This window comes from Marmota flaviventris, chromosome 2 (assembly GCF_047511675.1).
Source record: "Marmota flaviventris isolate mMarFla1 chromosome 2, mMarFla1.hap1, whole genome shotgun sequence".
Taxonomy (NCBI): Eukaryota; Metazoa; Chordata; class Mammalia; order Rodentia; family Sciuridae; genus Marmota; species Marmota flaviventris.
In genome coordinates, this window is record NC_092499.1 from 90554670 (window position 1) to 90580172 (window position 25503).

The 25503-nt window shown below is 51.9% G+C and overlaps 3 protein-coding genes across 12 annotated transcripts in view; all 3 read left to right on the forward strand.

Moving 5' to 3' along the window:
* Mapkbp1 (mitogen-activated protein kinase binding protein 1) overlaps nucleotides 1–7268 on the forward strand; it is a 54450-nt gene extending 47182 nt beyond the window's left edge. For 5 of the 9 annotated variants that reach the window (XM_027925303.2, XM_071608127.1, XM_071608125.1 and 2 more), the window contains 9 exons: nucleotides 193–429; nucleotides 903–1069; nucleotides 1262–1410; nucleotides 1506–1703; nucleotides 1875–1959; nucleotides 2265–2542; nucleotides 2745–3341; nucleotides 4067–4152; nucleotides 4857–7268. In XM_027925303.2, coding sequence (XP_027781104.1) covers nucleotides 193–429; nucleotides 903–1069; nucleotides 1262–1410; nucleotides 1506–1703; nucleotides 1875–1959; nucleotides 2265–2542; nucleotides 2745–3341; nucleotides 4067–4152; nucleotides 4857–5084 — 2025 coding nt within the window. In that variant the 3' untranslated portion in view covers nucleotides 5085–7268. The remainder of the gene's footprint in view (nucleotides 1–192; nucleotides 430–902; nucleotides 1070–1261; nucleotides 1411–1505; nucleotides 1704–1874; nucleotides 1960–2264; nucleotides 2543–2744; nucleotides 3342–4066; nucleotides 4153–4856) is intronic. The other 4 variants (XM_027925315.2, XM_027925313.2, XM_027925321.2 and 1 more) reach the window with 4 other exon arrangements.
* A 98-nt stretch (nucleotides 7269–7366) lies between these two features.
* Nucleotides 7367–14149, forward strand: Jmjd7 (jumonji domain containing 7). 2 transcript variants are annotated; one of them, XM_027925334.2, is made up of 8 exons: nucleotides 7367–7474; nucleotides 11350–11503; nucleotides 11580–11833; nucleotides 12158–12214; nucleotides 12709–12804; nucleotides 13048–13124; nucleotides 13352–13511; nucleotides 13637–14149. In XM_027925334.2, exons 1-8 carry the CDS (start codon nucleotides 7411–7413, stop codon nucleotides 13723–13725), a joined length of 951 nt encoding a protein of 316 aa, XP_027781135.1. In that variant the 5' UTR covers nucleotides 7367–7410; the 3' UTR covers nucleotides 13726–14149. The 2 variants fall into 2 exon arrangements, with proteins under 2 accessions (XP_027781135.1, XP_027781141.1); XM_027925340.3 differs by lacking the exon at nucleotides 12158–12214.
* Nucleotides 14150–14226: 77 nt separating this feature from the next.
* Nucleotides 14227–24801, forward strand: Pla2g4b (phospholipase A2 group IVB). The gene is made up of 20 exons (XM_027925326.2): nucleotides 14227–15204; nucleotides 16334–16406; nucleotides 16652–16788; nucleotides 16933–17064; nucleotides 17441–17481; nucleotides 17647–17689; nucleotides 17965–18019; nucleotides 18488–18618; nucleotides 18878–18961; nucleotides 19233–19270; nucleotides 20265–20400; nucleotides 21236–21372; nucleotides 21649–21871; nucleotides 22006–22123; nucleotides 22410–22547; nucleotides 22709–22813; nucleotides 22977–23156; nucleotides 23467–23633; nucleotides 23879–24065; nucleotides 24170–24801. Exons 1-20 carry the CDS (start codon nucleotides 15196–15198, stop codon nucleotides 24388–24390), a joined length of 2355 nt encoding a protein of 784 aa, XP_027781127.2. The 5' UTR covers nucleotides 14227–15195; the 3' UTR covers nucleotides 24391–24801.
* Nucleotides 24802–25503: the final 702 nt, after the last annotated feature.

Consider the following 25503-nt stretch of genomic DNA (forward strand, 5'->3'; position numbering starts at 1 on the left):
TGGACTGGTCACTTAAGCCCTGTGTGCTTTCATCCCCTCATCTGTAAGAATGGGGATGATACCTACTTCATAAGATTGTTGTGAGGATGAAATGAACTAGTTCCTGGCATATAGTAAGGGACATATGAGTGCTTATTGATAGCATTGTGTGGTTCTTGTTGTTATTCCTCCTTTACTTTTTATCTGTACCAGGCACAGGAGACAGTGGAATTCCTAGACCCAGCTCCTGTAGCCAACTCAGGACCCAGAAGAAGGGGGCGTTGGGCTCAGCCAGGCGTAGAACTGAGTGTTTGCTCTATGTTGGACCTGCGGCAGCTGGAGACCCTTACCCCAAGCCCTCAGGGCCACTGCCAGGACTCTCTGGCCATGACTCCATCTGGTCCTGGAAAGCATGGTCAGAAAGCCCCTGTAACCTCACATGCTAGCCAGGTGAGCCAGCTTTTCCCCAGATCTCTAGCGGTCTCCAGGGAGCCTTAATCAGTTTCATGCCAATAGCTGCAGCCTGAGTATTGGTCCATCTATGCTTGCTTTGCTTCTGTGGCACATAGGTCACCTGAACTGCAAGTTCAGGTTAAGGCTGGCTAGTTGTATGGTATGGTGATGGAGGTGGGCAGAGAAGGGGTGGGGGTGAAGAGAGAAAGATGACCTTTGCCCTGGGCCAGCCAGGTTCCTTGGAGGACTTGGTATTAAGTGGGGCTGGAGGTTGGCAGCACAGAGTGTGCTAATATAGGTCTTCCAGAAGCTGACAATACCAGTCAGAGCCTAGTCTAGCTGTCTGGTGTCTGTCCTCAGAGTTGAAGTACTCAGTTTTCTCAGAATTGGTGCACACCAAATCCTTACCCGCCTTCACCTCTTTACCAGGACCTTAGTAACTCCCATAATGTTCTTTTGTATGTTCCCAGAATGAAAAATCCCCTCAGCTTCAGACTTCCCAACCCTGTTCCTGTCCCCACCTTATCCGATTGTTGTCACAAGAAGAAGGGGTCTTTGCCCAAGATCTGGAGGCCGCACCCAGTGAAGATGGTATTGTCTACCCAGAACCCAGTGACAGCCCCACCATGGATACCAGGCAAGGGTTCTGCCCTGGCCACAGCCCCGTTTTTTCCTTCCCTCTGAGCATTTTTCAGCTGGGTGAGGGCTGGGCCCCAGGTTGCTAAGGGCTTGTCTGACACCTTACCACCACCTCCTCCCTAGTCCTGCTCCCAGGCAGGAATCCAGTGGGGCTGCTGCTCTCTTATGCTCACTGCCTCTTCTTTTCTAGCAGTGAGTTCCAGGTGCAGGCTCCAACCCGAGGAGCCCTAGGAAGAGTGTACCCAGGTAGCAGGGGCTCAGAAAAGCACAGCCCTGACAGTGCCTGCTCTGTGGATTACAGCAGCAGCCGCCTTTCCAGCCCTGAGCACCCTAATGAAGGTGAGGCTACATCCCTGAGGGAGGGACCAGTTGACTGAAGCAGGGGATGCTTCAGATGGGTGCAGTGTGATGCCTCTCCACTCCCCCACATCCAGACTCCGAGAGCACGGAGCCCCTAAGTGTGGATGGCATCTCCTCAGACCTTGAAGAACCAGCTGAGGGTGATGAAGAAGAGGAGGAAGAGGAGGGAAGAACTGGCCCTTATGAGCTGCAAGAAGGCAGCCCCCATACCCCGGACCAGGAGCAGTTTCTAAAACAGCACTTTGAGACTCTGGCCAATGGGGCTGCTCCAGGTGTGGCCAGAGGGTCAATATTTGGTCACTACAGTCTGCCCTCTTCCTCTCCTTGCCCAGCTGAGAGGGAGGGTCAGGAAGGCAATGCTTTGGGGTTTGCCTCTATGGGAAGAAGAATCTGGGGCAAAGTCTTGGCTTTTTGTCTCAATTCATGATTTCCATGACTGGCAGGGGGCCCAGTGCGGGTACCAGAGAGGACAGAATCTCAAAGCATCTCTTCACGATTCCTGTTGCAAGCACAGACTCCTCCACTCAGGTACAGAGACCCCTCCCCACAGAAGCTTGGCTCTGCTAACTTCCCAGTGCTCCTACCTCTGGGGAGTACACAGCCCTCCTGTCCCCCTTTCTAAGGGTGTTCTGTGCTCCAAATATTAGGACAACTGGTCTCACCTCAACCATGGTGGACTGGATTGTGCCTGTCTTCTCCTGGCACTTGTCTGGCACTTGTCTGGTGCAGGAATCAATATGCTCCCTCTGTGCCTCCCCTCCCCCCTGCCCCGCTGCTTAGTGGAAGAAACACTAAGTTTTCTCTGGGCCTTATTCTACATCTCCTCCCTATAGGGACCCATCCTCTTCAAGCCTGGCATTGATGTCGAGACGCATCCAGGTGTCACAGGTGTCTGGCGAGCAACAGAGAGGCAGTGATGCTAACCCCCCAGGAGCACCTCCAGAGGTGGAGCCCTCCCCTGCCAACCCCAGCCCCCATCAGGCAGCCCCTGTGCTATTGCCACGTCGTCGTCACAACCTGGACAGCAGCTGGGCTCCCAAGAGAGTGATCACAGCTGGCTTCTCAGCTGGACTCCAGAAAGCCCAGTCTGTGCTCAGTCTGGTGCCACAGGGTGAGGAGCCTGATGAGCTCAGCCCCAGAATGTGGGGAGTGTGGGACTCATGGGTGTACTAGAGGAGGGTAGGACTGGTGTGTCTGCCAGTGGGTATCCTTAGTGGGCATGTGCAAGGGAACACCAGCTCCTAAGGTTTGAGCTGTAGCACCCGGGTGTCCTTCCTCATCACTTGACCTGTATATATCTCTTGTCTCCTCAGCAAATGAGATGCCTTCATCAGGCCCATTGCTCTCACGGGACATGGAAGTCCAGGATGGCCTGGATTCCCTGCCCCAGGTTGATGGCTGTCCATCTTGGCCCTACTCCTACCAGAACCCTACCACCAGTTCTATGGCCAAGATATCCCGCAGCGTCTCTGTTGGGGAGAACCTAGGCCTAATGGCAGAAACTCAAGCTCCTGTCTCTATTCGAAACTCACCACTCAGCAAACTGGCCCTTCCTAGCCGGGCTCATCTGGTCTTGGACATCCCCAAACCACTGCCTGATCATCCTACTCTAGCTACATTCTCACCTGTAACGAAGGGCTGGGCCCCTGATGAGGCAGAACAGGCTGGCTCCCCAGCAGGCCTAGGAAAGGCTCATAGCACATCTGAGCGGCGGGCCTGTTTGGGTGAGGGTACTGCTCCCAAGCCTAGGATGGAGTGCCAGGCTCAGCCTGGGCCCAACAGACCCAGTGCCCAGCAACTGCCAGTCAGCCTCCTCCGAAGCCCTGAGAACCTGCAGCCCCTACCCCCTGAGAGGACTCCCAATCCCATGGAATGTATCAGGCCAGGCGCAGCCCTGAGCCAGAACTCAGGTGTGCACAGCTTCCAGCTCTTATCTCCTGCCCCATCCTCTCTCTTCTGTCTCTGTTAGCCACTCTCTGGTCCATCCCATTTCTGTGCATCCAGCCTCTAGTGTTCTTCATCCTGTCTGCTCCTGTCTCATTCAACCCATAAGTCATATCCCTGATGGTGAGACACTCCTGCCAACCTTCATGATCTCTTTGTGACCAACTTACCCCTTCTGGATCTTGGGGTTTGAGCTGGCTCTCTCCTTTGGACTTTGTTGTCTGTGTGGTTTTGGAGAATGTATTATAAGGGAAGGGGGGGAAACAAGGCACAGTGGCACAGGCCTGTAGTCCCAGCTACTTGTGAGGCATAAGCAGAAGGATCACTTGAGCCCACAAGTTCAAGACCAGCCTGGGCAATGTAGTGAGACCCTCATCTCAAGAAAAGAAAAGAAAGAGAAAAAAAGGGACATGAGGAAGGGATTCAAGAAAAGAAAAGCAAAAGAAAAAAAGGGACAGGAGGAAGGGATTGAGGGCTGGTGGGGGTTTCAGTGCTGAGGGGTAGGCCTCTCTTGCTCTGAGCAGCCCTGGATGGGAAGGTCTGAAATGGCTTGCTGAGCCTTTCTGGTGTGTTTTTTTTTTTTCTTTTTTGGAACTGGGGGTTGTACTTAGGGCTTTGCGAATGCAAGGTAGACACTAAGCTACATCCCAGCCCTTGCTGAGCCTTTCTGAGCTGTATCTGTTCCTCACAGAACTGGTGGTGAGCCTGGAGCAGTGTGAAAAACTTGTGGCAGAGCTCCGTGGGAATGTGCACCAGGCTGTACAGCTCTACCACTCGGTAAGCGTTGGGCACCACCTGGCAGGAAGACAGAGCGTGACAGTAGTGCGAGGTGTTTGATAGCTGAGTGTCTACAATGATAAAAAGGATCTTCTACTAACAGTGTGAAGCACTCAAGACATCCGGGCAGAAGAAGCAAGGGAGTTATAGGCCAGTCCAGACCTCTTGAACTAGGTACCTACTGGTCATTTCTAGTTAAGAGCCTGAGGTCTCCTCAGACAGGAGGATAGAACATGGAAAGACTCATGTTCTAATTTTCTCAAGACACTCCCAGTTTATGCCTGTTGTCCCTGTGTAATTATTAACAGTATCCCTTTTCATTTTTTTTAATTTAAATTTTCCAAAATTATCTGGCTACAGTCCAACAGGGCCCAAGTTTTGAAAGAGAAAGTGGAGCCTACATGAATTGTAAGGAGTGGTTAACAATATATAGGTGATTCCATAATCTGAAGGGATCCTCTTCTGGGTCACCTTCTAGTCTGTGAGGGTCCCATATTCCCAGGTCATAATGAAATTGATTCTTGGAGTGTGGAACTCCCAACCAGTCCCTTCTTCTGAGGCAGCAAGGGAGTTATAGGCCAGTCCAGACCTCTTGAACTAGGTACCTACGGGTACCTGGAGCAGGTGGGGCCCCTCCCTTTTACATATACATTGACAAGACCCTTCACTGTTCCTTCAGCTCACTTCTAGGGGTCTTATTGCAGGTGGCTGGCTGCAAGACGCCCTCAGCAGAGCAAAGTCGAATCACTCAGCTCCTCAGAGACACCTTCTCTTCAGTGCGTCAGGAGCTAGAGGCCCTGGCTGGTGCAGCCTTGTCCAGTCCAGGCGGTAGCCCTGGGGCTGTGGGAGCTGAGCAGACACAGGCCCTACTAGAGCAATACTCAGAGTTGTTGCTTCGAGCCGTGGAGCAGCGAATGGAACGCAGACTCTAGCTTCAGAAGCCTGTCCCAAGTGAATGCTTCCCCATTCCAAACTGCAGCCCCTCTTCCACTTACCAAAACCTGTGGGGAGTGGATAGCAGGGATCAGTGCTCAGAGGTGAAGCAGCTTTCCCAGCTACTACTCCAGGAGCCCCTGTATTTATTAATTTATTTCCTAGACTGTTGCCTCACATCTTTGAAACTCCAGCCTCCACAGCCGTTCTAGTGGGTCATGGCAGGGGTAGGTCTTGGGTCTTTGTCATCATGGTGCTGTGAGGGCTAGGAGGGCAGCCTGCCCCATCTGGGGGACACTGGGAAGGGCTTGCCCTCTTTTTTAGAAGCCATTTGAAATTACTTCAGGGATCAGCTCCCTGGGGTGGAGCATTCACAGGGTACTCCATGGGGGTAGAGGTGAGAGGTAATGTGGTATTCAATGCCCTTCAGTCAACTGAGGACTTTCACCTCTATTTCCTTTCCCCTCCCACACCAGCTACACTCTCCTGGCTGCCAGAGCAGGCGTTGTTTCCCCCAGTTCCTGGCAGTTTAGGAAGGCGGACAGAGCTGCCAGGACTTCCAGAGCATCCCCAGCCATCAGGAAACTCAAATTGGTATCAGGACCTGAGCCTCCACATTCCACTTCCACTCAACCCCCAAGAGGGCCCTCGTATTGTCTCTACCCTTGTGCCCCCTTTTCTCTCTCTGGCAGAGCTTGTGGATCCAGCTCTGTGCCATTGCTGCAGGACAGTAAGGTCCTCTGCTGGGCAAACATGAAGCCCTGTCCTCCTTTCCTTAGTTCCTTAGCCTTCTCTATCCTCCAGCCCTAGTCCTCAGCAGGCTACAGAAGCCCAAGGGTCACCAAGTTCTCCCTGCATCCTGAGTGATGCTGTCAGAAGCCTGTGTGAAATTTCCTTCATGGTTTACAGGGCACTTACACACCTTCTGAGGACCTTGGCCACAGATGAAGTCTCACATATACGTACAAAATGTACACACACAAACAGTTGGGTGCTCATTGCTAAAGTCCTTGGATGGCTGATATGTGCCTGGGTTCCTCTCATATTCTGCCTCAGTTTCACTACCCTAACTTGTGTGGAACTTAAAAAGGAATGGAACACACTACATCCAAATTCTGGATTCTTCATGTCCACAGCCTAGCTATGTGATGGACCATTAGACACCTAGTATGAGGAGCCTCCTCAAAGACAGTGCTGGGTACCCATCAAGGGCTCTATAGATACTGGAGGTTGTGGGGAGGGAGGCAGCAGGGCCAAGAGGCACACAGGAAAAGTGGTAGGTGGGACAGGTAAGTGGCAGAGGTGAGGGACAGATTAGAATTTAAGGGGCCATTCTTGGGTTGAGGGGAAGGAGAGGGTGTAGTAGGCCCATGGTGTTGGACCAAGTAGTGATGCAGTTGTTTCAGAGTAGGGGTGAAGAATGTGTCTCTGGGCCCTCCTGCTTCTCTCTGCCCCAGGTAAAGCAGGGCAGCTTTTACCACAGCTTCAGGCCACAAAAAAGCCGGCTTATCTGGCTGCAAGCTCTGTATGTAGAAGCTATGAAAAAAATTGGGTTATGGAGCATGCCCAGCTCTGTTCAATCAGCCTGAATGCCCTAAGAAGACCAAAACGTTTCATGCCCCCACTCTTCTCTACACCAGCATCTGCATGGTCAAACTCAAATGAAATCCTGGCCTCCAAAACTCTCACAGCTGGCTGTGGACCCCTGTCAGCGCTGTAGCTGCCTGCCTGAGGGTAGAAATTCACTCCAGCTGTGCCCGCCCCCATCACCACCAACAGCCACAGCCCACCACAAAGGCTCAGGCTTGGCACTGCAACCCCCTTGCTCCACCCCGGGGCCAGGTTCTTAGCAATCCTCAGTCAGATGCTTTAGGAGAGAGCTACATTCCTGCTTAGGTTTGTGAGAAGGTAGCTGCCCTTTCCCTATCCCCTGCCCAGGGTGGGTGGGGGTCTTGTGGCCGTGTCGGCACCCCGACCCCTTCTGCATGTCTGAGGCCACCGGTAACTGCCGCCCCTGTCCATACTACCCCGTCCCAGTTTTGAAAGCCCCTTATTTATAACTTTTATACTTTGTTCCGGCAGTGGCGCTTGTCTCCTCCCCAGCCGCACGGGGCGGGAGCTGTTTTTAACGTGTCCGTTTGTACTGATGTATGAACTTGTCAATAAATACAATCATTTGTTAACTTTGGGGTGGCAGCAAGTGAGGCCGGCGAAAGAAATCACTGCTTCTCGCTCCATCCAGTGGAAAGGGGTCCAGCGGCCTGGCGAGAGGGGAAGAGTGTGGGGCGGGGCCGGCCGGGGGCGGGGCTTCGGGCGGCTGGAATCATGGCGGCGGCGGCTTTGGACGCTTTGCAAAGGGCGTTACGAGAGTTCCCGGCCGCGGCACGGGGTGAGTGCGCTACCGGGGCAGGCGCCCGACGCGAGAGGGGTCCCGGGGACCGCCGACACCTCGCACCCCTGCGCGAGAGTGGTTGGCACCCCCGCTAGGCTCGCTCTAGTCACGGCCCCTCCCCCAGCCGGCCGGTGGGTCGCGGTCGCACGCGCTGTGGCTTTATGGAGTGTGTGTTTTCGTTATTTCAAGGCCTGGTAGTGTTGTGCTGGGTTCCCAGGGTCAGTCTGTGCTTAATAAATCTGGGCAGTGCATTGTTGCTCTTCCCGTAAAGAAGTCTCATTTGTAACCTCAAATGTCCACAGGTGGTGGTGGGCTTCTGTCTCTGAACCCCTGCAGAAAGGAGACAGTCGTCTTTATTCAGAACAGACTCCTCCAAGCTGTGGGCAGTGCAAAGTTTTGGGAGAATTGTAGACAGCTGTTCAAGTGATCCTGGTTCTTACCCTTACTGTTTTTTTTTTTTTTTCCTTTCCCCTTTCCTCTCTTCCTCTAGTCCTTCCTCATCACCCGCACCCCGCAACCTCCTGGCTTTTTAAATTTTTCTTCTTTCTGTTTTTATTATATACTTGTTTGTATCAGTACTGGGGATTGAACTCAAGGACACTCTACCAATGAGCCCCTTTTATTTTGAAATAGGGTCTCACTAAGTTATCCAGGCTGGCCTTGATCTTGCCATCCTCCTGCCTCAGCCTCCTGAGTTACTGGGATTACATGCCTGTACCACCAGGCCTGTTTTTAAATGATTTTTCTTTTTTCTCTCCTTCCTTATTTCTTATTTATTTTTAATGATTTTGTATCACTGACCAGCAACACAGGCACCTGACCTGAGTATTTAATGTAAATAAAATAAGCTTCCCACTGTCAGCCCCACTTTGCATTCTTCCAGGTAGATTCTTTTTAAATCCATGCACACAGGACTGTACCCTTTTAAAAACTTTTCTGCATTGTGCATCCTGGAAGTCATTCCACATCTATCTCATTCATCTGTGAAACGGTGAAATTCACTGAAGCAGCCCACTATTGATAGGCATGTCAGTCATTTTTAGTCTATTGTTTTCAATAATTCTACAGCTAATACTTGAGTTTTCATTTAATATATTCTTTAAGCACCTCCATGTGCTAGGTTCTGTTTAGTATATTGCGGTACATCATTGCACGAATAAAACAAGCTCTTAGAGCTTACATTCTAAGTGAGGTGACAGACAACCGCACTGAACATGTAAATCATGAAGTTGGTTAGAAGACAAGTGCAGGGCCAGCAGCTCCTTAGGTGGGAGACTGCTTGGTGCATTCAGGGAACAGTGTCTGGAGCAGTTTTTGTGCACAAGTGCAAATACTTTTTAAATATATATATATATATATATATATATATATATATATATATATATATATATATTTAGTTGTAGATGGACACAATATCTGTATTTTATTTACTTTTATGTGGTGTTGAGGATTGAACCCAGTGCCTCATGTATGCGAGGCACGCACTCTATCACTGAGCTACAACCCCAGCCCTGTGCAAATACTTTTGTTGGTTAAATTCTTAGAACTGTTGGGTCAAAGGAATTGTTTGGATCCCTTTGAAATTCTCTCTCTGAAGCCCCAGGAGAGAAAAATAGCCATTCTCTAAAGGAATGATAAGCAAGGAAATCTGATACAATTGTTAAAAATCCAAAGGATGAAAAGAAAAAGGCAGTTTCCACATGTTTTATGAATCCCATGACTCGGTGGGGTAGCTTAGTGGTAGAGTGCTTGCTTGGCATGAATGAGGCCTTAGTTCAATTCCCAGAACAGCAGAGGCAAAAAGGAATAAAGCCTAATGAGTACAACAGGGAGATGTACTAGCCTCAGCCCATCTCCCAGGGTAACTGCTTGGGAGATGGCAGAGCCCATCTTGTCCCTACCCAGGAAAAATAAACACACATGCCAGATTTTTCATTTTCAGTTTTCTTGGGCCCACCAAGGTCTTCCCATTCAGTTTCAGTTTCTGATCTTAAGACATTTGCTTTCTTACTGATTGCAAGGTAAGGATTACTGGCATAAAGACATAGCATGAGAGGTGGAGTATGACCTTAGAGGTGAAAATGAATGACATGGTCATTGGAGCAGGTTGTAGTAACCACTGATTGGGGCCAAGGAGGAGGAAAGCGAAGCCCTATGCTCTTGTAAAAATCTGGAGAAAGGCATTTAGTCTGAGTGAGCAGCAGGAACAAAGTGTGGTACTGCCTGAGTAGAGGGTGTGTGGTAAGGGGAAGGCAGGAGTCAGGAGCAAATCAAACTGGAAAAATAGGTTGGGCCTAATGATGGAACACCTTGAATGCAGATTATGCTGTAATGAATAGTGGTAAGCCATCAAAGGATTCTTTACTAGGGGCGTGAGGAGTTCAGATTGTATTTTCAAATGACTGGGCCAGATAATGGATACTCTGAGGGGGAGTAGAATTAGGCCAGAAAAAAACAGTTGAATGGTTTGATGATTCCCTGCAGAAATCATTCAGCCAAGATATTGGAGACTTTCATTCAACTGTTAAGCAAATATTTACTGAGCACCTGCCATATGCTAGGTACTGTTCTAGGGATGCATCGGTGAACAAGACAAACTACCTTATGTAGCTTCAGTCTTTCGAGGGAGACAGACCAATAAACAATTTTAAATAAGTGAAATATATAGCATGTCATTTGGTGATAAACACTAAGAAGAAAAAATAAGGGATTTAAGAATTGGGAATGGATTGCAATTTTAGAGTGGACAACCTAGCAACTCGGGGTGCTGAGGCAGGAGGATTGCAAGTTGAAGGCCAGCCTTGTCAACTGAGTGAGACCCTGTCTAAAAGAGCAGGATTGGGGGGTGTAGCTCAGTGATGGAGCACGTGCTTAGCATGCCATGAGGCCCTGTGTTCAATCCCCAGTACCCCACCCTACACACACACACACACAAAAGAATAAATAAATAAAAATAAACCAGGATATACCTCAGTGGTGGAGCACTTCCAAGTTGAATCCTTAGTACTGCAAAAAAAAAAAAAAAAAAAAGTGCTCAGGGAAGGAATCCTCAATATTGTAATTTTTTAACGAGGACCCAAAGTAGCAGAGGAAAGAAAGAGATAGTGGCTTTGAGAAATAGTAAGATGACAGGAGCAACTAAGGGTGAGTCATAAATAATAGATTGCATTTAAGGGTGATGTAGGACCACTGTAGACATCCAAACAGGTGGCACATTGCGTAAGCTGCTCAAATATACATGGTGGCCCTGGGTATCTAAGGACGATGCTGCTGTTCAGTGAGACCCAAAACACAGTTTAGCCTCTATTTCATCTGGTATCTTTTCACCCCAGGTAGATTGTAAGCTGCTTGAGATGATTATTGGATCATCCTTTGATATCCACACTGACCAGGCCAAGTGTGAGCACATTCCAGGTGCTCAGATGTGTCACTTTTGAAGGGGTCTTTCTAGAGCCTCACCCCCAGCCCAGCCATGGCCTTGGGCCTTGTCCCTAGTCATTCTAGACCTCCCACCACCAATTCTGTGGCTCCATTTCCAAATGGATGCTGTAAGATTTGCCCTCCTTATGGGAAAGCCGAGGGTCTACTGTATAAAGCCAATACATGGACCCATGTAGGATTTAGGTCATAGGCTGAGCAGCAGCCCATGGTGGCCCATCTTGGTGTGTGTTACTTTATGCTTTCTCACTTCAACTTCTCACTCTTCTATTCCTGGTTGTCTAGGGTCCTATGGTCACCAGTGGGCATGGCTTAGTGACATAGTATGGCCTTCCTAGGGAGGGTATTTCTTATGCAGGAAATGGGACAAAGACTGAGTGCTGCTGCCTTCAGCCTCCCCACCACCACCACCCGCCTTTCCCTCTTTTTCTCAGAGCTCAGTGTGCCTCTTGATGTGCCTTACCTGGATGAGCCCCCTACTCCACTCCACTTCTATCGGGACTGGGTGTGCCCCAACAGGCCATGCATTATTCGAAATGCCCTGAAGCACTGGTCAGCTCTCCAGAAGTGGTCCCTCCCCTACTTAAGGTGGGAGCCTCCCTGGGGTGGTGGATGGGCAGTGATTACTGACAACTGGGCATGAGCTGAGTATCCATTCCTCCAGAGCCACAGTGGGTTCCACAGAGGTGAGTGTGGCTGTGACTCCAGACGGTTATGCAGATGCAGTGCGAGGGGACCGCTTTGTAATGCCTGCTGAGCGCCGCCTGCCCCTCAGCTATGTACTGGATGTGCTGGAGGGCCAGGCCCAACACCCAGGAGTCCTCTATGTGCAGAAGCAGTGTTCCAACCTGCCCACTGAGCTGCCCCAACTGCTGTCTGATCTGGAGCCTCATGTACCCTGGGCCTCTGAGGCACTGGGTGAGTGAAGGCAGGTGGGGAAGGGGGGTGCAAGGTGATCTCTGACCAGGAGGCAGGGCAGTGAATCTGGGAAGGAAGGGATCAGTCTGCTTTTTCATTCTCTCCCTTTGCTTTTTATTTGGTCCACACACTTGGGCCTGTGTGGTCAGGTGCTACCCACCTGCCTTCCTCAGGCCTTGACTTCATATTAGATGAATAAGGAAGCACTCCCAACTTCTTCCTCTTCTCCTTGAGATTTCTTCACTCCCACCCAGCTTTTTGCCTAGTATCCCTGTGTGTTGGCCCAGCTAGCATGTCCTTCCTAACTTGCCATCTGCCCCACAGGAAAGATGCCTGATGCTGTGAACTTCTGGCTGGGGGAGGCAGCTGCAGTGACATCCTGTAGGTGTTGGGGAACAAGCTGGAGGGGCAGAGGAAGGGAAGATGAGTTCCGGTGAGGAAGGTTGGGCTGGACTGAAGATAGGCTGGCTGTTCTTTCACATTTCCCTTGGGGTTCTAGACTCCGGCACCACAAAAGGTCTCCCCTGACAGCTGAGTTGGGTAGCTACCCATGGTATTGAGACCAAAGTGCACCATTTTTTTTTCCTGTTGATCCCTAGAAGCTCTCTGAAGGCCAACTAGGTCAGGAGGGAATTTAGGAGAAATCTGATGGCACCACTTCCCCTCTTGGTGGAGGTGAGCCCAGGGCCTGACCAGATCTGTTCCCTGGTGTGCTGAGTTCTGCAATGTCCACCAGCATCCTTGGTGTCTCCTTGAGCCAGATGACCCTTTATGATCTCTTCCTTTTGCCATAGGCAGTCTTGAGCTTCAGGGTTGAGGTGGTTGGCTCCCCTCTGTCCTCCAACCTCACCTCCAGGCTTTACTTACATTGACAGTGCACAAGGACCACTATGAGAACCTGTACTGTGTGGTCTCAGGGGAGAAACACTTTCTGTTACATCCACCCAGTGACCGGCCCTTCATCCCTTACGGTAGGGGACATGGCCTGGAGGGGGCTTTGGGGGAACAGGTGGCCTGCGGTGGAGGGAGGACAGCAAGATCCCGGGGCAGGCTGGTGCCTAGGCCTGAAACATGACCACAGGTCTAAAGTGCACCAGGACTCCCAACCCTCTGGACCCTGTACCTAGGGAACATGTGTGCTGGCTGGGGTAGGGAGGAACTGGCAAGCTGTGGGTCACTTGAGGTTCCCCACAACCTTCTCCCTTGGGCTTTAGAACTGTACACACCTGCAACCTACCAACTAACTGAAGAGGGTACCTTTAAGATGGTGGATGAAGAAGCCATGGAGAAGGTATCTGTTCTGTTCCTGGGTTCTGGGGAGGGGAAGGAGCAAGAACCTGAGCCCCAGAGGATAAGCACAAAAGGTCTGGGGAGGTGATACCTTGCTCTGAAAAATTGTAAGTATGGGGCTTTTCCATGCTAAGTAGAGCAGGGTTCATGGTATTCAGCTTGGGAAGGGACAGAGCTGGAGGACCTGGAACTTTGGGGCCTGTTTCCTGGAAACTGCTGTGTCCCTAGGTGCCCTGGATCCCACTAGACCCACTGGCTCCAGACTTGACCCAGTACCCCAGTTACAGTCAGGCACAGGCCCTCCGCTGTACTGTGCGGGCTGGTGAGCTGCTCTACCTGCCATCTCTATGGTTCCACCATGTCCAGCAGTCCCATGGCTGCATTGCTGGTGAGGAACACACAGGCCACCCAAGGGAAAGCCCTGTCAAGGCCCAGTAGGGCATCTTTGGGAGAGGTTGGGGGCTCGGGATTAAAAGAGGGACCCTCATGTTCAGATCTCTGTTCTCCCCACAGTGAACTTCTGGTATGACATGGAATATGACCTCAAGTACAGTTATTTCCAGCTGCTCGACTCCCTAACTAAGGCTGCAGTCCTTGACTGATGTACCACTGGTGAATACTGCTAAGGACATCTTGAGGGAGAGGTTGAGCCCCTCCTAGGCTGCTGGCTTAATTCTAGAGACCACCTGGAGTTTAAGTACTTGTCTGCTGCTCAGGGTCCAGCTTAATTTGGAATCAGCCTTGGATGATCTTGGGATATGATCTTGGGATGTGATTAGGAGATGCCAGGCAGGTTTGAGTGAGCGTGCCCAGGAAGTTGCCACACAGATGAGGAGGAGTGGGGATCAGGTCCTACAGCACCTTTTACCAGTGTTGAGACTCTGGGCAAGTCACCACCTGTTGGCATTGGTGTCCTGGCTGTAAACTGGAGATAATAATGGTTCTACCGCACAGGGATGGAGATGATATCTGTAAGGTCCAGCATGGACCAGCACAAAGGAAGTGGTCAATAAAAGGTAGCTGTGAGTCATTTGTTCTGATACTCCCTGTCACAGTAGTTCCTGTGGCCCAATGAGGGCTTGAGGGTTTAGGTGAAAATTTCAGGGTAACCCTGTCTGGGGCTGTGGGCCAGATCCAGGCATGGGAAGCTGTTTGCTACCCAGACCCCTTGTCTGTGACAGCCTATGCAGTCCCTCAATGAGAAAAATGGACTGACCTCAGTCTTGTAACTGCCTGACTGGGCCCTCCTTGGCTGAAGGCCTCTAATGCTATTCGCAGGTTTATCCTGGCCTGGTTTGCTCTTGTCCCCTGGCTCCATGGCTGCAGGTGGGATCTCTTGTCCTAGGGTAACCTCTATTCTACAACAAGCACTGGCGGGAAGGGACAAAAACCCTACCCCTCCTGGGACATCCCTCTGAGGAAAGATTTGGTTTCCACACTCAGCCTCCCTCTGCACCCATCTGAAGAGCAGGAATGTCAACCTACCAGCCTTATCCCCGGCCACCCAACTCCAAGGGTGGAGGCAATCCAGACATGGCTTTGAAGGGCTATTTTATGTGACAGCCACACCCCCTGCCAGTTGTGATGGAGCCTGGGGTACTCCTCTCAGATTGGCAAAGGGCTCCAGTCAGGACTGGGCATTCCTGTCTTACTGGCGCTGGGAGGTTGCGCAATACCCTGCTGCTGAAGATGCTCAACTCCTCTGTTCACCACTGCTGTGGGACCCACTGTCTGCCTTCCTTCTGCTCAACACCTGACAGCACCTCTCCCGGAGCTCCCTCCTATAAGTCAGGGCTGACTGGGGCAGGCCCAGATGGTGATGGCTGCAGAGTGGGACCTCGGGGAACCAGGGCTGACACAAGAGGGTGTCAGTGGCTCTGGGACATGCTTAAGGTGCCTCATTTCCTGGACAGGTGGTGTGTGTGGGCCTTGGGTGGAGTGAAAGAGGCATATGGGAGGGGCTGGGGAGGTGCTCGGGGCTAGCTAGAGCACCCTGTCTCTGGGTTAAAAGCTGGAAGTCCTTGGTCCTGTGGCTGCTGCCTCATCATTCCTGCTCCTGAGAACTTGGCCTCATGGCTCTGGTAAGGCCTTCCAGGGCACTGGGCCCTCACTTCAAACCCAGATCCCCATCCAGGGTCTGATTATTGCTATTTCTTAGAGAAGCTGTGGTCTTCTTGAGGTTTAGCAAGGAATATTTGCTGGTTGCAAGATGAGACCAGTTAGTAGTAGCCAGGGGAGAAGCAGTGACCTGGGTGAGGGACTACCCCAAGTTCTTTCTGTCCTGGAAATGGCTCCAGGTTGACCACAGGGAATTGGGTCTTGGAAACTCAAAGGCTCCCAGCTGCTGTCCTGGGGCCCCAGAAGGAAGTGGCTGCTTGATGCTCCTTCTGACTCAATTGCTTGGGATGCAAGAGCCCCAGGGCTGCCACAGGTGGATGAGCTTCCCCATCTCTGATCCTGACCTTGGTAGCTTCTTGGACTTGATCTGTCAGCACCCTTCCAGAGGCAGAACTGAAAATCAACGGGAAGTACTAGTTGGCACAGGCTTTCTCTGCCCTGGCTACTTTATAAACCCGAACCAAGGAGTGTGTTTGGAGGGAGCTCTCTGGAGACCATCATAGAGCAGAGAGCCCATTTCCAGAATGGGGTGGACAGTATAGGAAATGGCTCATCCATGATGTCCAAGGCCCTGACATACCCCTTCATCTCCCTTGATAGCTTACATCCCAATCTGCCCGAGACCAGACTCAAAGCTGCTTAGCTGGGGTGTGTGGTGAGGCTGTGGGATGGAAAGACTGAAGGATGCTGTATTCAGGATATAGAAGTACCTGTGTATGGGGCTTAAATTGGAACTAGCCTGGTAACTAGATCTCCCCCAGGCAAGCGGCTATGTCTCCATGCCTCAGTTTCTTTATGGATTGATCCTAATAGGGCCCCTGCATAGGGTAGTCATGTGACAAATGAGTTCATGTATATAGAACTCTTGGCACAGAGCTGGACACAGCATTATATAGATGTGGGCAGATGTCAGCAAGGAGATACCATATCTCCTATGGAATCAGAAGTCTGAAGGGGTGGAGGGTGAGCCTGAGCCTGATCCTTTTGGTTCAGGATTAGGCCTCGGGGGACTGCCCCAGCTTCCCCTATGGACGTTGACATTGTTGGCCTCATCTACCTGCAGTAAACCTGTCCCCTTTCCCTCCTCTGTAGGCAAAGGTGCCTGGCACCTGCCTGCTCACTGTGCGTGTCCTGCAGGCCCATGGTCTGCCTTCCAAGGACTTAGGTGAGTGTGCTGTTCCCCTGGCCCTGTGCTGGGCCAAGGAAAGTGGAGAGTACTACAGCTGGCTTCAGTGGGCAGTGTCAGTGGGAAGAGATAGGAGGAGGGGTCCTGGAATAGAGTGCTGGGAGAAGATTCTGAGTAGATGGTGGCAGTGGGGCCACCCATTAGACATGAGTGATGGAGACTCTGGTGGCTGGGCTGGGAAGGGCTGTTGGTCATCACTGTGCACTTGTTCATCCTCCCTGCAGTGACCCCCTCTGATTGCTATGTGACTCTGTGGCTGCCCACGGCCTCCAGCCACAGGTTTCAGACACGCACGGTCAAGAACAGCAGAAACCCCATCTGGAATCAGAGCTTTCACTTCCGAATCCACAGCCAGCTCAAGGTGGCCAGGCATCAAATCCAGCCCTACTCACCATCCCCTTGAAGCCACTGCTACCTGTCCTCTCCCAGGCCCTCATTGCCTGCCCTACCCCCTTTCCCATCTTACCCTCCTTTCTGCAGTCTTCTTACTCTGTTTCCTTTCCAGAATATCATGGAATTAAAAGTCTTTGACCAGGACCTGTTGACCAAAGATGACCCAGTGTTGTCAGTGCTATTTGATGTGGGGACCCTGCAGCCTGGGGAGTTTAGACACCAGAACTTTTCGCTGAGCTCACAGGCAAGGCTGTACTCAAGGCAGCAGGGGCTCCCCAACCTGGGAAAGGGGATACTTTGGAGAGTAGCTGGCCCAGGTATCTGTCACATCCCAGAGGCCTCTGCCAATTAGGAGTGACTTTTCATCAAGGAGCAGACCTTCCTCATCCTTTCTTGCCTTCTGAACCAAAGAACAGCTTTCTTGGAACAGCCAAAGGAATGTGGACACAGTAGCCTGGAGAGGGACAATGGCCCTTCCCTCAGACCCCTTCCTTCACCTTTACTTCAGCATCCCTAGCTGGTGTCTGGGTTGGAATCTACACACACACACACACACACACACACAAATACACACACACCGCTCTTCTCATTCTTTCTAACTTGCTTCTCTATCTCCCCAGGGTGAGGAGCGGCTAGAAGTTGAGTTTCAACTGCAGAGCCTGTGAGTTGGGCCATGGGGCAGTCCCAGGTGGGAATGGAATGCTTCCTTCTGGGAATGACAGTGCCACCCAGAGCTGGCGCCGTTCCCTGGTGGAGAAGTGGTGCCCAGGACTCTAGGGGGTGAGAACCTGGGTTCTTGCAAAGGGTCACTGGGGGCTCTTTCCAGGACAGACTGTGTGGAGCAGCTTATCAGCAATGGCATCCTGGTGGTGAGTCAGGAATGGTGCTTGGGGGGTGACTAGGGGTCCCCAGGTTCCCTCATGCCATCTTCTTGCTCTTCATACCCATGGCTGCCTGGGTTAGAGTAAGCTGATTGGGGAGCTTTGGGGTGTTAGTGCCTTGAGGGAGTACAATCTCAAGCAAATGCTAGGTAACTGGGAGCCAAGGTAATGAAGTGCTGAAGAGGAGGAGGCAGGGTGCTAGGAGGGTGGGGTCCTCAAGCAGGGGTGTCGATGATAGCTGAGGAGCTCTCTTAACAACGCAGGCCCGGGAGCTCTCCTGCTTGCATGTTCAGCTGGAAAAGACTGGGGACCAGAAGGGTGAGTTCCCAACCTACTGGGATAGTCCCTCCACCTTTTTGTTTGTTTGTTTGTTTGTTTGTTTAGTTGTAGGTGGACACAATGTCTTTATTTATTTATTTTTATGTGGTGCTAAGAATCGAACTCAGTGCCTCGTGCATGCTAGGCAAGCACTTTGCCACTGAGCCACAACCCTAGCCCCAAGTCCCTCCACCTTTATTCCTTATCTTCCTCCTTTCTAAGCGGAAGGCACTAGCTGTCTTCAGTTCCCAAAGGCAGGAATAAGGGCTAGAGAATAAGTCTGTGCTGGGGCTTCACAGGAGCCAAGATTTTCCACCTAGCATTCAGAGTGTGGTGTGGGCTCCAACATCCAACCTGGACCAACCAACCCTCCATTTCAGAGAGAAGGAAATGCCCTCCAGGAATAGTGAGAGATGCCTTGGGCAGAGATCCTAGCACTGTCCTCTCTGCTCTATTTCCTGTTTCCAGGGTCAGAGACCAGAGTTCAGCTTGTAGTTCCAGGGGCCTGTGAGGGACTTCAGGAGGCCTCTGTGGGCACTGGCTCTTTCTGTTTCCATTTCCCAGCCTGCTGGGAGCAGGAACTGAACATCCATCTACAGGTAATGGCCTCATTCCCAGGAGCTGGGTCCCCAAGGCCACCCTCACTCCCTCCGCACCTCCTCCCAGCCTGACCTCTGCTTGCCTGTACCCCACTTCCTTTACCCTTCTCCCTGACAGAGGCAGGCAGGCCCCTGGGTAGAGTGTATGGGGTTCCTGTTCCCCTCCCTCCTATTCCTTTTTTGCTGCCAAGGGGAGTTGGTGGGGTTCTTGCTGACAGGGAGGGTAAAGGATTCATGGGTTTTCTCTGTTCCCCTACAGAATGACCCTCAGGAACAACTGAAGGTGCCACTACAGACCCTGCCCACTGACCAGTTGGTGAGACTCATCTTTCCCACATCACAGGTACTGGTCACCCAGAGAAGGAAAGCTCAAGGTACAGACTGGGCTGGCACTGACCCCAGCCCTTTCCTTAAAGGGAGAGGCCTGCTTCTATAGCTACTTTTCTCCTCAGGCTGTGCACTGAACAAGTGCTAGGGCCAGGCTTTGGGTAAGAGGGTGGCCTCTATGGAGTTGGTTGGGGGCCTGAGGGTGTATGGGGCTATCTAGGGCCCAGTGAGAGGAAGGGCCGAACAGAGGTGGCCAAGCTTTGTGATGGGGTTTTCATGGTTTCCAGGAACCCTTACTGAGGGTGGAACTGAAGAAAGAAGAAGGGTGAGAGGCCTGGCTGGGGCTTGGGAAAGCAACCAGGTAGGGGTGGTGAAGGTTGGGCCTCTGGCCTGCAGAAGTGACAGGGAGAGGTGGGGAGCTTGCAGCACAGTTGCACCTCTGGGCACCGCTTCCCTCACATGTAGAGCACAAAGTGCCAGAGGAAGCCTCAAAAAGCTTATTTTCTTAACTGTTTTTTCATTTGTTTCTGCTCTAGTTTGAGGGGTGCCAGTGCCTGACACTGGGCCCTGGATAAATAAATGTTTGGCTAAAAAACAGGTGGGGAGGTGAGGATAGTAGCAGGGCTTGAGGCACAGAGAAGGCAATGAAAATGAAACAGGAAGTTGTGCTGTTTGGGTGGGAGCCATTGTGGATGGACCTTAAATGCCTTCTTTTTTAAAAATTTTATTTAAAATGTTTTTTTTTAAACTTCCTTGAAAAATATTTTTAGTTATAGATGAATACAATAACTTTATTTTACCTATTTGTTTTTATGTAGTGCTGAGGATTGAACTCAGTGCCTCACATGTGCTAGTCACGCTCTCTACCACTGAGCCACAACCCCAGCCCCTTAAATGCCTTCTTAGGAGGAGTTGCCATCAGCCCTCTCTGTCTTGGGAAGTAACTTCTCACCATGAGAGGAGGAGGGCATTGGACCTTCTTTCATGCCCCCTCTATTGTCATTTTTGGAATTGGTGGGTAATAGAGAGAAGATGAGCCTTGGAAGTGGGATTCACAGTTTCAGGTCCCTGCATCGGGGGCCTGAGTGGCCCCTTCAGTCCCTATATTCCCAGGCTTATGTGAATGTCCATGTGTGGGTCTGGGCCCCTCAACTCCCTGTCACACTTCACAATGTCAGGCTTCTGAGCACACAGGAGTGGTGGTGTGCATTGAGGAACGGGGAATCTTGAGAGTTTAGTGGCTATGTTGAGGCAAGCCCAGCATTCCCTTTTTCTGGTGTGGTTGGGAGCTGCCTCACAGACTTTTCCTCCTCTTCCAGCCCACGAGAGCTGGCCGTGCGTCTGGGCTGCAGGCCCTGTGCAGAGGAGCAGGCCTTCTTGAACAGGAGGAAGCAGGTGGTAGCTGGGGCCCTGAAGCAGGCCCTGCAGCTGGACAGAGACCTGCGAGAGGATGAGGTATGGGTCTGGGCAAGATTTGGTTGGGGCAGCCCTGGGCTTGCTTGGGCCCTGGGTTGAACACAGATTGTTTGTTTATAAGGAGCCCAGAGCTGGTGCCAACCTACATCTGTGGCTGCCGCCTGCCCTGCCCTGTTTCCTCTTGCGTGACGCAGTCAGGGGCTGTAAGTGCAGTGTTTTGCATGAGGCACTTGGAGCTCTCTGGCAGGAACTTCCCCACTGGGCTGGCTTTCTTCTCTTCGTTTCTTGGTCTTTACCCTGGTCCAGGTTTTTGGAATAGGTCCCATCTAACTGATTAGTGACAAGATGGCTAGTATAAGGATGGCCCCCTGGCATGGGTGGTCCCGTGGGTCTGGGTCATCTAGTGGGGGAATGACATCTAGCAAATAGAGGGAGACTTTGGAGTTTGTATTGAGGCTTCCAGAAAGTGATACCAGAAACTTAGGGGCTGGGGGAGAAATGAGGCCTGGCATCTGTCAGGCCCTGACCCCTCACAACTGGAGAAGCCCAGCCCTCAGGAGGCCCTCTCTGAATCAGAGCTGGCCCAAGTCCCCCTGTCACATATTGACTGGTCTTAGTTGTGAAGCAAGCTGAATGATTCCTTGATCTGTTTTCTTTTTCTTTTTTATTTTTAATATTTATTTTTTAGTTTTAGGTGGACACAATATCTTTATTTTATTTTTTTTATGAGGTGTTGAGGATCAAACCCAGTGCCTCACACATGCCAGGCGAGCACGCTCCCACTTGAGCCACATCCCCAGCCCCTTGACCTGTTTTCTTGCATGGCTTTTTCCATCCCTCAGGCCTTTCCAAGCCTGACTGTCCTCTCTTCTAGATCCCAGTGGTAGCTGTTATGGCCACTGGCGGAGGGATCCGGGCAATGACTTCCCTGTATGGGCAGCTGGCTGCTCTGAAGGAGCTGGGCCTCTTGGATTGCGTCTCTTACATCACAGGGGCCTCAGGCTCCACCTGGTGAGCTGGTAGCAAGTTGAGTGCTGGAGCCTGTGTGTGGCTGGTTGTATTGTGGGAGGGAGTGCTGGTGGTAAGGTGCTCCTAGGACCCAGAGGCTCTGAGCAAACTGGAAGGGCTGGGAAAACGCATGTGCTAGGGAGAAATATGCTCCCAGGCTCTCTTAAAGGTGCCTGCCAGAGGTACCTGTTGTCCTAGAAGAGAAAGTTTAAGGCATGTGAAGTCTGGATGGGATCCTTAAGTGACATCCCCCCTCCCCTGGGCTTTGACTTTTCTCAGGGCCTTGGCCAACCTCTATGAGGACCCAGAATGGTCTCAGAAGGACCTGGCAGGGCCCACCGAGTTGCTGAAGACCCAGGTGACGAAGAGCAAGCTGAGTGTGCTGGCTCCCAGCCGGCTGCAGTGGTATCAGCAGGAGCTAGCCGAGCGTGCCCGCCTGGGTCACCCAACCTGCTTCACCAACCTGTGGGCCCTCATTAATGAGGCGCTGCTGCATGATGAGGTGTTGGGGGTAGACCCTGGATAGGGTGCAAAGCCAGGGCAGGGTTCAGAACTTGAGCCTATCCCCTGGTAAAGGGTGGGAAGGGCTCCAGGCACCAGGGAGCTATAGGCTTAGTGCTGATCATCTTTCCCCAGCCTTGTGACCACAAACTCTCAGATCAAAGGGAAGCCCTGAGTCGTGGCCAGAATCCTCTGCCCATCTACTGTGCCCTCAACACTAAGGGGCAGAACCTGACAACCTTTGAATTTGCCGGTGAGTGGCCTCAGAGCTGAGATATATGCTCTTATGGATGGTGGGATAAGGGATAACCTGGCCTATAAGAGGTGGATCTTACACCCACATCTGCTGGCCATTTCCCAGAGACTGTCATCTTACTAGGCCTTTGGATGAAGCAAGGGCCTTAGGTTGTGTACTTAAAGTCACAGCAACAAGGTCTGAGCCTCCTAGTCACCAGGCTGTCCTCAAGTGAAATCCATAGTGGATGTATGGATGTCTGAAGGTCCCATGCCCTGTGGCTGAGTGTATGGCCTCCTCACAGAGTGGTGCGAGTTCTCTCCCTATGAGGTCGGCTTCCCCAAGTATGGGGCCTTCATCCCCTCTGAGCTCTTCGGCTCTGAATTCTTCATGGGGCAGCTGGTGAAGCAGCTCCCAGAGTCCCGCATCTGCTACCTGGAAGGTGAGCAACATCTTCTCCACCCAGGCTGGAGAACTGGGTGGAGTGGGGAGAGTGGGTCTTCAGCCTGGCCAGCTCAGTCACTGGGAAGTTTCCTGGTCTAGGAGGGGCCATGAGGATTGTGATGGGGATAGGGGACTCTTCCCTTCATGTCCTTCTCTCAGGTATCTGGAGCAATCTGTATGCAGCCAGCCTCCAGGACAGTTTGTACTGGGCCTCAGAGCCCAGCCAGTTCTGGGACCGCTGGGCCCAGGATCGGGCCAGCCTGGGTAGGTGCTTGGGTTCCTTTATTGGATGCAAAGGGGCAGCCAGTTGGGGAAATGTTTGGGGCATGGTAGAGGTGGCTCTTGGGTCTTTGGGGGCCTCAACTGTTTCCCTCCAGGGTCATCACAGGGGCTGGGATAAAGGTTCCTCCCACCCCTGCCTGTATAGACAAGGAGCAGGTGCCCCATCTGAAGGTAGAAGAACCACCCACAAGAGCTGGCAGGATTGCTGAGTTTTTCACTGACCTTCTGACGAGGCGCCCACTTGCCCAGGCCACTCATAATTTCCTACATGGCCTCCATTTCCACAAGGACTATTTCCATCATCCTCACTTCTCCACCTGGAAAGGTATCTGCTTCTTTGCCCTGGTCTTAGGCATCAAGCCTGAGCCCTGCGGCACCCACTGTACTCTCGCCTTTCTTTCTCCTTGGCACCACACCCTTTGAGACCAGTGCCCTGGCTATGGGGTGCAGGGACTCCTTTCTTCTCTCCTTGGGTTGGAGGTTCAGGTTGTGGGGGTGCTTCTTTAGCAGGAGAGCAGGGGCCCAGGGACACAGTCTCTCCTCTTACCAGTGTCAAGACTTGTTGTCAGCCCTGAGGAGCCCTCAGAGTCAGTGACTGCTGCTGCTTCTCCTGCTCCATCCCCACACTTTTGCAGCTACCAAACTGGATGGGCTCCCCCATCAGCTGACACCCATGGAGCCCCACCTTTGCCTGCTGGATGTCGGCTACTTTGTCAATACTAGCTGCCCACCCCTCCTGCAGCCCACCCGGGATGTGGACCTCATCCTGTCACTGGACTACAATCTCCATGGAGCTTTTCAGGTTGGGAGTGGGGTGGGTGGGACTTCTTACAGGACTGGAAGGTTGGGGCAGGAGTGGGAAGTGGTGGGCCAACTCCAGCTGGGCCTGTCTTGGCCCCTGGCAAGATCTGCTTTGGAGTTCAGTAAATGTCTGGCCCAGCTTCCCTTAGGAGGCATGGCAGTGACACCATGTGGAATGGAACACAGACTATTAACTCCCCACTGTGGAGAACTTGCTTCTTCTGATGCCTTCTACCTGCCCTGCAGCAGCTGCAACTCTTGGGCCGGTTCTGCCAGGAGCAGGGGATCCCATTCCCACCCATCACACCCAGTCCAGAAGAACAGCACCAGCCTCAGGAGTGCCATGCCTTCTCTGACCCTGCCCAGCCTGAAGCCCCTGCTGTGCTGCACTTCCCTCTGGTCAATGACTCCTTCCAGGAATACTCAGCCCCTGGTAAGCCACGTTCCACCTGCATCCTTCCTGTCTCTCTTCAAGTGACCCTAGACTACCTCTCCAGAGCCCTTTCCCTCCCTGGCTAGGCTGCACTCTCTCCCCAGGGGTGCGGCGGACACCTGCAGAGAAGGCAGCTGGGGAGGTCAACCTCTCTCCTTCTGACTCCCCATACCACTACACAAAAGTGACCTACAGCCCAGCGGACACAGACAAGCTGCTTCACCTGACACATTACAATATCTGCAACAACCAGGAGCGGCTGCTGGAGGCCCTGCACCAGGCCGTGCATCGGCGGAGACAGAAGCAGCAACACAGACCTGAGTGATACCAGGGAGGTGTACTGGCTGGGCTCCCACCTGGTCCCTGCCAGCTTTGACTCTTTGAGCATCACCAAATGTTCTGGAGCTCTGGTGTCCATGCATAGCTCAACCAAGGTGTATTCTGAGGATCATCTAGAGGTGGCAATGAAGCCAGCAACGACTTTATCCACAGCATCCAGGCTAAAGCCTGTAAGCAGAGAGGCTGGACTCCCTTCCTCCTTCAGAAGGCTGGGAGTGAGGGGCCCAGCTCATTATAGCTGTAGTTAGGACCAGGGCTACCTTCTTTACAAAGGGGGATGGGATTTGGGGCTCAACATTTCCATGACAGCAGGGGGTAGAGAATGGGGATAAAGTGGCCAAATGGACAGAGTAAAGTGGAGCACTTTATGTATTACAGCGGCTCTTGCAAATAGGAAGTACTGTCTGAAATTATCTGTCATCCCAGGCTCTTAGTTGCATATGGTCAGGACTGGCTTAAAAAGCAAATTGACACACCATCTCCCCAGGTACCTGGTGTAGTGAGCTCACCAGTGCAGATTCCCCTCAAGGAGCAGGGCATCTGCTTGGGTCACCCTTTCTAAGCAGAGTGGAGACCAGTGGAGTCCAGGGGTCACTAATGCTGTAGCCCTGGCCTTGCCTAGGTTAGCAGACTCCCAGGCTGTCCTCTTCACCCATGCAGGGATCTTGGGGTGAGGCCACAGTCCAGTTAAGGGGCTGTTTCTTGCCACATGGTAGGGGTTGCCAGACTTAGATGAACCAAAAAGAGACTAGTAACAGTGAGGTAACTAGCAGCTTGTGATCATGATGGGATACATCTAAAAGGAACTGTCTATCCCAGAAGCAGCCAGGGTAGGGATGTCCTTGTGCTGATAGCTGTCACTGGTTCCCCAGATAGAGTCTTCACGTGGCACCTGGAGGTTTGGTATTGCCCTGGGGTTCACTTCAAGGCCCAGGCCTGTTGAAAGAAGAGAGAGAGAGATAGGGACTGGCCATCCCAGAATCTTCCCTGAGCAGTCATCAAGCTCTCTGGCCTCTCTTGGAACACTCCTTCTAGAAGCTGTTTCTAGAAGCTGACAGGCAACAACAGTTTTATAGAAAGAATGGGAGGTAATTTCCTT

What these genes read in the sequence shown, in the direction of transcription:
- Pla2g4b (XM_027925326.2), top strand. An exon ending in GGGGCCTCAGGCTCCACCTG is followed by an intron (nt 21,373 to 21,648) that starts GTGAGCTGGTAG and finishes GACTTTTCTCAG; the next exon opens with GGCCTTGGCCAACCTCTATG. An exon ending in CCAGGAATACTCAGCCCCTG is followed by an intron (nt 24,066 to 24,169) that starts GTAAGCCACGTT and finishes CTCTCTCCCCAG; the next exon opens with GGGTGCGGCGGACACCTGCA.
- Jmjd7 (XM_027925334.2), top strand. Translation starts at nt 7,411, where the DNA reads ATGGCGGCGGCGGCTTTGGACGCTTTGCAAAGGGCGTTACGAGAGTTC. An exon ending in TGGTCCCTCCCCTACTTAAG is followed by an intron (nt 11,504 to 11,579) that starts GTGGGAGCCTCC and finishes CCATTCCTCCAG; the next exon opens with AGCCACAGTGGGTTCCACAG. An exon ending in CCGGCCCTTCATCCCTTACG is followed by an intron (nt 12,805 to 13,047) that starts GTAGGGGACATG and finishes CTTGGGCTTTAG; the next exon opens with AACTGTACACACCTGCAACC.